General features: G+C 43.7%; 1 protein-coding gene across 1 annotated transcript; it reads right to left on the bottom strand.

Annotated features, from left to right (window-relative positions):
- Positions 1-156: 156 nt before the first annotated feature.
- Positions 157-1,359, bottom strand: LOC121301773 (NACHT, LRR and PYD domains-containing protein 1 homolog). Its single transcript, XM_041231372.1, has 2 exons — positions 1,218-1,359; positions 157-422 (listed from the first exon to the last, which is right to left on the bottom strand). Exons 1-2 carry the CDS (start codon positions 1,234-1,236, stop codon positions 157-159), a joined length of 285 nt encoding a protein of 94 aa, XP_041087306.1. The 5' UTR covers positions 1,237-1,359.
- Positions 1,360-12,797: the final 11,438 nt, after the last annotated feature.

Here is a 12,797-nt window from a genome sequence, read left to right as displayed (position 1 = left end):
TTTCAAAACTTATTACATTATTGTGTTCACACACATAGAACCATGTAACCAACGTTTCGATCACAAACATCTTTCTCAAGGCTTCTGAAGATTTAACTGAGAAGCGCTGCATGTCAAATTTACTGTAACAATTAAATTTAATTAATTTTAACAATTTTAATAACAAGTCTTACTTAGGTTTTGGACAAGATAAAGGTTCATATCTTGCAGGATTTTGGAAAACTCAGCTTTCACTATTGGGCCCCCAGAGTCCAGGGCTGTGTACAGCTCTCTCATTTGGTCCTGCCTGGTGGTGGCACCGCGGATCTTGGAGTAGGTCTCTGGATGGATCATCTTCTTCTCAAGCATCCTGTCCGCAATGGCCAGGACCTCCTTCACATTCTGAATGAGAGAGGCCCTGTGCTGATCCACAAACCCATCACCTGGGGGAGGGAGATAGGAGGGGAAGAGAGAGAGGGGGAGGGATAGGGAGAGATGAAGAGGCTGAGTTAGGAACAGAGATTGTTATTATTCACTTATGACAGGGTGCACAACTCCTGTCCTGGGGGCTGGAAAGTTTCTGATTTTCCTTGCTCGTAACCATCTGGAGATTATTGCTGGACTACAGCCCATTATTATGGATTATTGCAGGATTATTATTATGGATTATTGCAGGATTATTTCTGGATTATTATTATGGATTATTGCTGGATTAGTAGGGCAGCTCTTGTAATCCGGGGAGTAGAGAAAAGAACCAACAATGGTTCTGTGCATGGTCTCCCCAAGTCAGTCTGTACATCATGTCTTGCTTCCAAACTTTTAGCCTGTAGTGTACATCATATATTGTCACATACAGTATTTGAATAATTTGAATATTTTCCTTAAACAATATTCTAGTACGGTTAAATAGTCAGACAACTAACATGAAAAACACTCACTCAGTTTCAAACTGTTAAAAGTCATCCTATAGAGGGAAAATCTTTAGTAAAAACTTTTTCTAGGTTTCTATTAATTCTACATTATACATAAAAAATCTGTACAATAATACTTGGAAATGTGTGAAAGTAATGGGATTCATGGTAACTGCAGTGGTTAAATAGACTTGACGAAGCCAGGAGTTAATACAAAATATAGCAGTGTGCAAAACAATATGCCAACGTAATATTCGTAATGCACAGAGCCACGTTTCCAACCCAGCCACTGTGCTATAATGGTGTGGAAACGCAGCTCAGACTCACTGTGCTGGGACTGTGCCATCTTCCCCCCAGACTGTAACACCACAGGGTGCTGCTGTCCGCCTCACTGCTGACCAGACCTGTGACAAATATAGCTGCATTTCAGATGTTATTTGTAAATACCAACTATTTCAAATAGTTGAAATATTTCAATATATGTGCTCAAATAAATCAATTTTGTTTTACAATATTAAAATATTAATTGCAGAAAGCCAAATACTATTTGAAAATATTTAAATATATGCAAGTTATTTTAAAAAAAAAAAAAAAAAAAAAAAAAAAAAAAGTAAATATATTCAACTATTCCCAAAGCCTAAAGCCTAATTAATGTATAACCCTAGATGTGTAATTATGTACCAAGTCTTGCTTTGCCATTGGTTTGTGGGACGTTGTTTCAAAAGTTGCCTGTGTGACCAAGCCTACAACCTGGGATGAAGCATTTCGTTTAAAACATTGTTAATTAGTTAACAGCTAATCATTGACTTGTCCCAGGTCTGCTGAGAATGAACTTTGACAGCTTAATTAGCTTTGAAAAAACGATGTTAACAGCAGCAGGTGTAACTGGTTATTGATTAAAGATTAACAAGGTCAAGGCTTAACCTGTTTACAATGTAGGATAATAATTAGGCTGCTGTGCGTTTTTTATGTTTTACTTAACTTAAGAAAAAGGCATTGTAGGGAAAAAATTCAATGTCCTCTTTCCGTGGCGGTGATTAAAATAATTCTTTATTCACGAGGCGTGAGCTGGGGGTGTAAGGATAGGGCAGAAGAAACAGAAGGGAGCGGTAAGTAGGACAGAGTGCCGGCTAGAAAGGACCGGACCTAGGATAGAAGAGCAGGCGAGGCCCACTCTAGGAGCAGACCAGCGAAGCTGGACATGGTAGCTAGGATAGAAGGTTGTCACTGACTAAGGGCGGCAATGCTGACATGAGCCCAGGGGCAGAGGACCCAGCAACCGAAAACACATACGAGGGTTATGACTCAGGGAGCCGCCCCTCGGGAGGAAGATGGTCCCGGAGACCGGGACATGAAAGGAGATAGAGAAGGAGAGGTACCCAGCATCTGAGAATTCTGTAAAGGGGCGCTCGTTAGACCCCCAGTTGGACTTCACGCTGCCTGGAACCTTAAATAAGGACAAGGTTAGTATGGGACTCGAGCATGGAGTAGCCGTGTCCTGAATTGAGGCAGAGTATAGAACAGAGCCTTGAGTGAACAGAGCCTTGAGTGAACAGAGCCTTGAGTGAGGCAAGATAAGCACAGGAGCGGCGAAAGAACAGAGTGTGACCGGGGGTCGAGAGGGAGGCCTGCTCTGGAGGCGAGGGTGGAGGAGAGGAGGGAGGCCTGCTCTGGAGGTGAGGGTGGAGGAGAGGAGGGAGGCCTGCTCTGGAGGTGAGGGTGGAGGAGAGGAGGGAGGCCTGCTCTGGAGGCGAGGGTGGAGGAGAGGAGGGAGGCCTGCTCTGGAGGCGAGGGTGGAGGAGGAGGGAGGCCTGCTCTGGAGGTGAGGGTGGAGGAGAGGAGGGAGGCCTGCTCTGGAGGCGAGGGTGGAGGAGAGGAGGGAGGCCTGCTCTGGAGGCGAGGGTGGAGGAGAGGAGGGAGGCCTGCTCTGGAGGTGAGGGTGGAGGAGAGGAGGGAGGCCTGCTTGGAGGCGAGGGTGGAGGAGAGGAGGGAGGCCTGCTCTGGAGGTGAGGGTGGAGGAGAGGAGGGAGGCCTGCTTGGAGGCGAGGGTGGAGGAGAGGAGGGAGGCCTGCTCTGGAGGTGAGGGTGGAGGAGAGGAGGGAGGCCTGCTCTGGAGGTGAGGGTGGAGAGAGGAGGGAGGCCTGCTCTGGAGGCGAGGGTGGAGGAGAGGAGGGAGGCCTGCTCTGGAGGCGAGGGTGGAGAGGAGGGAGGCCTGCTCTGGAGGTGAGGGTGGAGGAGAGGAGGGAGGCCTGCTCTGGAGGTGAGGGTGGAGAGGAGGGAGGCCTGCTCTGGAGGTGAGGGTGGAGGAGAGGAGGGAGGCCTGCTCTGGAGGTGAGGGTGGAGGAGAGGAGGGAGGCCTGCTCTGGAGGCGAGGGTGGAGGAGAGGAGGGAGGCCTGCTCTGGAGGTGAGGGTGGAGGAGAGGAGGGAGGCCTGCTCTGGAGGCGAGGGTGGAGGAGAGGAGGGAGGCCTGCTCTGGAGGTGAGGGTGGAGGAGAGGAGGGAGGCCTGCTTGGAGGCGAGGGTGGAGGAGAGGAGGGAGGCCTGCTCTGGAGGTGAGGGTGGAGGAGAGGAGGGAGGCCTGCTTGTAGGCGAGGGTGGAGGAGAGGAGGGAGGCCTGCTCTGGAGGTGAGGGTGGAGGAGAGGAGGGAGGCCTGCTTGTAGGCGAGGGTGGAGAGGAGGGAGGCCTGCTCGGCAGTGCAGGTGGAGTCAAATGATGATAGGAGTGAGAGGAATCAATGAACAGAGGGTCTGAGGGGGGGTGAGGGGGTGTTCCTGTTGGGGAGATACCTTGAAAAAGAGGGATAGGGGACTTGACACTTGACGGGTGAGTGGACCGACTGCGCTGAATTGATCCGTCTTGGGAGGTATGCAGCCAAGTGATGGAGCAAGCATAGAAGGCGGCCGAGAGGCAACTGATGGGGCTGCTTTTGGGAGAGATGGAGAATGCAGTGATCTGAGACCGCTGCAGAACCCGAGAGTATGAAGAATGTGTTGCTCCGAGGCATCTGCAAAACCTCTTGATTTGGTCGGGAGCAGTTTGAGAGTATTGTTTGACTGGAACGTTGATAATCATAGGACGAGGTTCCGTGACTGACTGGCGGCTCGCGTTGATGAAATGATGACTTTGAAAGTTGAATAAGGTGCCTTGATGAAGCTGGTCAGATTAGAGGAGCAGCGCCAGATGAGGAAACACGAATCTTGGAACAAGAATAAGTCGCAGGAATGGATGCCTGATGCACGGAAGCTGGACGTTACCGTGATGGTAGATTCTGAGCATCTCAAAAAGGCAGCTGAGTAAGGTTGCTTCATGACCAGCTCCTTGAAGAGGGGAAGAGTTGAAATTGGAGAATGTCAGTTGCTATAGGTAGACAAAAGGTTAAGGAGGAGAACTCCTGAGAGTTCTCAGAGTTCCCTCGGAGTGACAACAAACTGCAGGAATGTATAGAAAAACTGGAGCGTGCAAGCTTCACAGTGATAGCAAACCAACTTAAAGACTGTATAGAATTTGTGGTGTTATACTGCCATCTAGAGGTTATGATTGGAATTAACCATTGGATTGAGTGAAGCCGGGTAGAATATATTTGGTTACTGTGATTAAAATCCTTGTCAATGTATAACAACATTTGCGTATTCTTTTCATTTGAATATTTTTTATATGTTTTAGGACAGTTAGTCATGTATATGAATATGTTAACGCAGTGTTTAGATGTTGCAGTTTGGCAATTTGAACGAACCTTGCAGGTTGTGAAAGCGCAGCAGCAGCAAGCCAGAAGATTGCAGTACTGAGGCACGGAGCTCGCAGTGCCAAATGAAGCTGCCTGGTCACCATGGCGACTTACACGCCCCACCGTCGCTCAATGAGCATGTTGCCATGGTAACCCTGGACTGAGAGGCGCCGGTAGAAAAGTTGCAGTACAGTAGTGTCGTTGGAGCATGTTGTGACCAGTCGAAAGCACAAGCCGCCACAGGTTGAAATGGAGTATGAAATGGGCTGCATAGGTCTTTAAAACATTGAACGTAGCTAATGGAAATCCAGGGCAGGATCTTCTGAAGGAACGGTAAATTGTGCTGGCTCTCGGAGCAGGGGAGGGTTGCTTGATTGCAAGCGAGGAGCAAAGAAAGATGCAGCTGACAGAGCATTGTGGTGGATTTAAACAGAGGAGCTATGGCAAGGCAAACACTGATGACGGGAATGTCGATGTCTTGTTGAAGGAGCTTTGGAGGTTTTAGTGGAGGGCCAGTCTGTCTAATAAAGACGCGGTTTGGACGGTGCTGTTGCTGGGCTGGATGAAGCATGAAAGACAAACGCTGGAGCTCCTGCAGCCGAATGGAGAAGCTGAATGATGAGAAGAATCGCCGGAGCAGGTAGGAAAATAATTGATAATATCTTGTGAGCGCTGCCAGAGAAGTGACCTCCCATGAAAGGCAACATAGTGTAGATTAGCGGTGCAGCACGAAATGACAGCGTCTGAGTGTTTGCTACAAAAACAAAACACTAGACAGCGAAGGTGCAAGTGATCAGGGCTTAAATAGAGAATAGGTACTAATTGACAGGAAACTGGAAGCCCCCTGCTGCACGCCCCCTGAACTACGCTCGCTAACATTTAAAATTAAAAACATATAAACAGCGTTATATGTTTAAGCAAAGCTTTGGAGACCCCAGGCAAGCTGAATGATCCGAGCGCTATTGCATCATGCAAACATTTTATAGTGGCACACATACACTGCAGCTGCAGACACACACATTCAGTAACCTTTGCTCTGATAGCCAACCCTTATTAATTTTCCTGGTTACAGCAATTTATTTTTGCACATTTCTGAGAATTAGCTCAACACTTCTGCAAAACAAAACGTACTATTTCCTTCAGGGTCACTCCAGAGCATATCAAAATAATAATAATAATAATAATAATAATAATAATAATAATAATAATAATAATAATAATAATAATCAGAAGGCGATAAAAAGTTACCACAGCTCTTTTGTCGTTCTGTCCCCGTCCCTTAACTTTCTCGTCTTGTTTTTTCTTCTGATTTTCTCTTCCTGCTTCTCTTTTTCCTTCCCCTTAACTTGTATTACCGGTTGTGAGGGTAGCCGAGTGGTGAAGACTTTCACAGACCAGACACTGACAGAGAAACATAGCCAGGTACTCGGGTAAAAAACGCACTCTTGCGCCGTCTTTATTGACCAAAAACAAAAATATAAACAAAGATAATGCTCACAGAGCAATATAAATAGTCAAACAAAAACAAAACTATACCTAGGTGAGGCTGTGCAGTCGCCTTCACTGAGCCTATATACAGATAATCCGATTTTTCTTTTTACTTTCGGTTTTGTTTTTGATTCTCCGCTTGCTCTCGTTCTCCACTTCCTGAACACCCCCCAGAGAGTACATTTGTTTTAAATAATAGAGAGGAACGGTGGTTCCTCGTACAAGTTAGAATTTGTTTGAAACTACAGAGAGTATCTATACAGCTCCAAGACTTTTGCTGTTTTCACCATGTTGCAGCGGCAAAACTAAATCACTTAGAATTACCATCTGTACCAGTACCAAAAGCCTGAAACTTTCTTACATCAAATGTGAAAAAAAACACGTAAATACCTGTTTTACACAATGAGATATAAGTCAAACTAAGGTAAAGTTGTTGTTGTGGTTCTTCCGTTTACTTTTGTAAGTGTGTAGCGACTTTTTAACAGAAAAGCTAAATAACTGGATACCACATGTTGGTCAACATCAAACAAAACCAGGGAGCGCAAGCAGTTTGATATCCACACCATTTATATTAAACAATGGTTTTATGTTTTAAAACAGCACATATCGCACAAAAATAATAATAAAAAAATCCCTTTGTTTGAACTTGCATCCTGACGTGCTTGAAGAGCACACGGTTAGCCTGCTGCACCGCTGCAATGTGATACAGATTACCGCCGGTGCAGAGCTTGTTCCCGCGCATGAAAGCGTTACCGGGTATAGTACCACGTGTAAGGCCGCGTGTTAGCTGCACTATAAAAAGGAAAGCGCGTGTGCGCGTCGGTTGTTGTGGTTCAGTGCATTAATAAACAGCGTTGATTTTGTACAGTTCTCTTTGCCTGGGCTAACTTTATTCTGGACCCAAATACATAACAAACTGGCGGCGAGGATGCTAAAGTTGTCTTCTTTTTTTTAGAATGCCTTACATATTAAATAAAAGTACATTGTATTTGTATTTTTCATAGGACAGGTTTTGTGTGAGAATCAGCTTTGCAATAAGAGGCCCAAAGCTATTTAACCCTCAGCATACCCCAGTTACTTATTCAATTTGTGTTACAATTGCAGGATGTGATTAAGAAAGCTGGAATGTGAATAGGAAGCTGGAATAGCGAGTTAAACGAGGCAGTCTTCCCAGCGACAGCGAGTGGAAGCGACAGCGAGTGGGAGAAGTACAGTCGTGGAAAAGTACAGAGAAGTTTCGAAGCAGAAAGGAGAAACTGCATCTTGAATTGCTTTAATCAGAAAACAGAGGACATTGGGGAAACACAGCAGCAGCTCAAAGTCAAACAGCCACGTGTGTTTTTCTGATAACAAACAAGCTGAAACTCGGAGCAGCTGATTCAAATTCAGCGCCGTTTTGAGACACGGGCGAGGGGAGGAGCACAGCAACAACGCAGTTAAACAGCAGAACAGCGACAGCAGTTGGAAGCGACAGCGAGTGGGAGAAGTACAGGCGTGGAAAAGTACAGAGCAGTTCAGAAGCAGATTGAAAGCAGGCTGACAGCTGCAGAAGAAACTAAACTTCAAAAAAAAAAAAAAAACTCAACATGGTCTTCAAAATCTGTGACACCTGCTTGATGTGGGAAATCCGAGAAAACCCAGCGGAGCTACAAGTGTGCGTAAAAGCCGCGCGAGCAGGATTTGCATAAACTAGTAAGTATGCTAGAAAAGCTGGAAGAAGTGAGACAGCAACAGGATTTTGAGGAACTGGCACACCCACAATTCATGGAAGTCTGCATCACCCCTAACAGACTGAAAGCCACCAGGGAGATAGAAGGTCAAACAGCTGGGTTCAGGTAGGCAGAAGCAGGGAAAAAAAGAAACTTCGTCAAACACAACCACCAGAAATCAAAACAACCAACAGATTTGAGTCACTTCAGAATTTTGATGAGCAGAACCAACAACAAGAGAATGAAAGGAACAACATCCAGGACCCTATTGACAGTGGTGACCAGACAGCAAAAAGAAGGGAGGTCATGATTGTTGGGGACTCCATATTGAGAAACACAGCAAGTTCAATTCGCAGTTTGGACCCCCTTACTACAACAGTGTGCTGCCTTCCGGGAGCCTCTGTCAAGCACATCACTGAGAACGTGGACAGGCTCCTAGAACGAACAGGAGACGACCCGGTAGTAGTCGTCCACATCGGTACAAACAACATTGGAAGAGACAGACCAAAATCCCTGCAAAACAAATTCAGAGAGCTAGGAAGGAAATTAAAAGAGAAAACCAAAACTGTGGTATTTTCTGGTATACTACCCACACCTTGCAAAGGACCATATGGACAGCTGGAAATAATTAATCAAAACGCATGGCTGAAGACGTGGTGCACACGGGAAGGCTTCACCTATCTTGATCATTGGACCACATTCTACAACGAGGACTATCTGTATAGACGGGATGGACTGCATTTAAATAACAAGGGAACTAGTCTACTCGGAGAAAAGATCCTCGAGCAGGTTCGGAAGCATTTAAACTAGAAAGGAAGGGGGGAGAAATCAACAAAAAAACAGAAGGGAGACTGCATCAAAACAAGAACAACAACTCAGGTAAGACAACCATTAAATGTATTTATCTAAATGCTAGAAGTATCAGAAACAAAATTCTAGAACTTGAAGCTACTGCACTAACAAGTAACTATGATGTGATAGGTGTTACAGAAACTTGGTTGTCTGAGAGTGATGGGGACGAATATAATATGTGGGTATACACTGTATAGGAAAGACAGGCAGGACAGAAGAGGAGGAGGGGTAGCGCTATACATAAGAAACAGTCTTGAAGCCCAGGTGTTAAACATGGACAAAGAAAATAAAACCGAATTAATATGGGTCAGAATAACGGACAAAAATTCAAAAGGCATAATAATAGGAGCATGCTATAGACCGCCAGATCATTCAAAATGATCTAGACAAGATTCAGAACTGGGCAGACACATGGCAAATGACATTTAATAGAGAAAAGTGTAAGGTACTGCACGCAGGAAATAAAAATGTACATTATAAATATCATATGGGAGATATTGAAATTGGAGAAGGAATCTATGAAAAAGACCTAGGAGTTTTTGTTGACTCAGAAATGTCTTCATCTAGACAATGTGGGGAAGCTATAAAAAAGGCTAACAAGATGCTCGGATACATTGTGAAAAGTGTTGAATTTAAATCAAGGGAAGTAATGTTAAAACTGTACAATGCACTAGTAAGACCTCATCTTAAATATTGTGTTCAGTTAAGAACATAAGAACATAAGAAAGTTTACAAACGAGAGGAGGCCATTCGGCCCATCTTGCTCGTTTGGTTGTTAGTAGCTTATTGATCCCAAAATCTCATCAAGCAGCTTCTTGAAGGATCCCAGGGTGTCAGCTTCAACAACATTACTGGGGAGTTGATTCCAGACCCTCACAATTCTCTGTGTAAAAAAGTGTCTCCTATTTTCTGTTCTGAATGCCCCTTTTTCTAAACTCCATTTGTGACCCCTGGTCCTTGTTTCTTTTTTCAGGCTGAAAAAGTCCCTTGGGTCGACCCTGTCAATACCTTTTAGAATTTTGAATGCTTGAATTAGGTCGCCACGTAGTCTTCTTTGTTCAAGACTGAACAGATTCAATTCTTTTAGCCTGTCTGCATATGACATGCCTTTTAAGCCCGGAATAATTCTGGTCGCTCTTCTTTGCACTCTTCTAGAGCAGCAATATCTTTTTTATAGCGAGGTGACCAGAACTGCACACAATATTCAAGATGAGGTCTTACTAGTGCATTGTACAGTTTTTAACATTACTTCCTTGATTTAAATTCAACACTTTTCACAATGTATCCGAGCATCTTGTTTGCCTTTTTTTAATAGCTTCCCCACATTGCCTAGATGAAGACATTTCTGAGTCAACAAAAACTCCTAGGTCTTTTTCATAGATTCCTTCTCCAATTTCAATATCTCCCATATGATATTTATAATGTACATTTTAAAAAAATAATTTTTATTTCCTGCGTGCAGTACCTTACACTTGTTTTTCTCTATTAAATGTCATTTGCCATGTGTCTGCCCAGTTCTGAATCTTGTCTAGATCATTTTGAATGACCTTTGCTGCTGCAACAGTGTTTGCCACTCCTCCTACTTTTGTGTCGTCTGCAAATTTAACAAGTTTGCTTACTATACCAGAATCTAAATCATTAATGTATATTAGGAATAGCAGAAGACCTAATACTGATCCCTGTGGTACACCGCTGGTTACCACACTCCATTCTGAGGTTTTTCCTCTAATCAGTACTTTCTGTTTTCTACATGTTAACCACTCCCTAATCCATGTACATGTGTTTCCTTGAATCCCAACTGCGTTCACTTTGAGAATTAATCTTTTGTGCGGGACTTTGTCAAAAGCTTTCTGGAAATCTAATTAAACCATGTCATATGCTTTGCAATTATCCATTATCGATGTTGCATCCTCAAAAAAATCAAGCAAGTTAGTTAGGACACGATCTCCCTTTCCTAAAACCATGTTGACTGTCTCCCAGTACCCTGTTACCTCTATATTTTGCCATTTGTATCTCTTAAACATTTAATCTCCTCTTTGAATGGTTCTCTTGCTGTTGTAATATTGGAAAAAAATTTTGGATATTGGTTTTAGCTCCCTTAGCAATGTTCATTTCTATTTCTCTCTTGGCCTTTCTAATTTCCTTTTTGACTTGCGTTTGCAGTTCTGTGTACTCTTTCTGCAAACTTTCTTTTTGGTCCTTTTTTAATGCTCTGTAAAGTGCCTTTTTTCGCTGAATATTTTTTTTAATTGATCTTTTAAACCATTTTGGCAATTTAGTTTTACATTTAGATTTGTCTACTTTAGGGATGTAATTGTTTTTGCGCCTCTAGTACTACATTTTTGAAGAACAACCATCCTTCTTCTGTGGGTGTTTTCTCTATTTTACTCCAATCTACTTCTGTTAGTCTCTGTTTCATGCCTTCATAGTTTGCTTTTTTAAAATTGTAAACCTTAACTTTAGTCTTTACTTTTGGGGATTTAAAAAACACTTCAAATGAGACCATGTTGTGGTCTGAGTTTGCCAGTGGTTCTCTGACCTCTGTTTTAGTTATTCTATCTTCGTTATTTGAAAAGACTAAATCAAGGCATGCCTCCCCTCTAGTCGGTGCCTTCACAAATTGTGTTAGGAAGCAGTCATTTGTCATTTCCACCATTTCTATTTCATCCTTCGCGCTACCCACCGGGTTTTCCCATTTTATTTGGGGGAAGTTGAAATCCCCCATTAGTATGGCTTCTCCTTTGCTACACACATTTCTAATGTCATTGTATAACAGATTATTGTGCTCACCGTCTGAATCTGGCGGTCTATAGCATGCTCCTATTATTATGCCTTTTGAATTTTTGTCTGTTATTCTGACCCATATTGATTCGGTTTTATTTTCTTTGTCCAGGTTTAACACCTGGGCTTCAAGACTGTTTCTTATGTATAGCGCTACCCCTCCTCCTCTTCTGTCCTGCCTGTCTTTCCTATACAGTGTATACCCACAAATATTATATTCGTCCCCATCACTCTCAGATAACCACGTTTCTGTAACACCTATCACATCATAGTTACCTGTTAGTGCAGTAGCTTCAAGTTCTAGAATTTTGTTTCTGATACTTCTAGCATTTAGATAAATACATTTAATGGTTGTCTTACCTGAGTTGTTGTTCTTGTTTTGATGCGGTCTCCCTTCTGTTTTTTTGTTGATTTCTCCCCCCTTCCTTTCTAGTTTAAATGCTTCCGAACCTGCTCGAGGATCTTTTCTCCAAGTAGACTAGTTCCCTTGTTATTTAAATGCAGTCCATCCCGTCTATACAGATAGTCCTCGTTGTAGAATGTGGTCCAATGATCAAGATAGGTGAAGCCTTCCCGTGTGCACCACGTCTTCAGCCATGCGTTTTGATTAATTATTTCCAGCTGTCCATATGGTCCTTTGCAAGGTGCGGGTAGTATACCAGAAAATACCACAGTTTTGGTTTTCTCTTTTAATTTCCTTCCTAGCTCTCTGAATTTATTTTGCAGGGATTTTGGTCTGTCTCTTCCAATGTTGTTTGTACCGATGTGGACGACTACTACCGGGTCGTCTCCTGTTCGTTCTAGGAGCCTGTCCACGTTTTCAGTGATGTGCTTGACCGAGGCTCCCGGAAGGCAGCACACTGTTGTAGTAAGGGGGTCCAAACTGCGAATTGAACTTGCTGTGTTTCTCAATATGGAGTCCCCAACAATCATGACCTCCCTTCTTTTTGCTGTCTGGTCACCACTGTCAATAGGGTCCTGGATGTTGTTCCTTTCATTCTCTTGTTGTTGGTTCTGCTCATCACAATTCTGAAGTGACTCAAATCTGTTGGTTGTTTTGATTTCTGGTGGTTGTGTTTGACGAAGTTTCTTTTTTTCCCTGCTTCTGCCTACCGGAACCCAGCTGTTCTGACCTTCTATCTCCCTGGTGGCTTTCAGTCTGTTAGGGGTGATGCAGACTTCCATGAATTGTGGGTGTGCCAGTTCCTCAAGATCCTGTTGCTGTCTCACTTCTTCCAGCTCCATTTCTAGCATACTTACTAGTTTATGCAAATCCTGGATCGCGCGGCACTTTACGCACACTTGGTTTAGCTCCGCTGGGTTTTCTCGGATTTCCCACATCAAGCAGGTGT

Source organism: Polyodon spathula, chromosome 28, assembly GCF_017654505.1.
Source record: "Polyodon spathula isolate WHYD16114869_AA chromosome 28, ASM1765450v1, whole genome shotgun sequence".
NCBI lineage: Eukaryota > Metazoa > Chordata > Actinopteri > Acipenseriformes > Polyodontidae > Polyodon > Polyodon spathula.
This window is presented reverse-complemented; position numbering and strand designations above follow the sequence as displayed.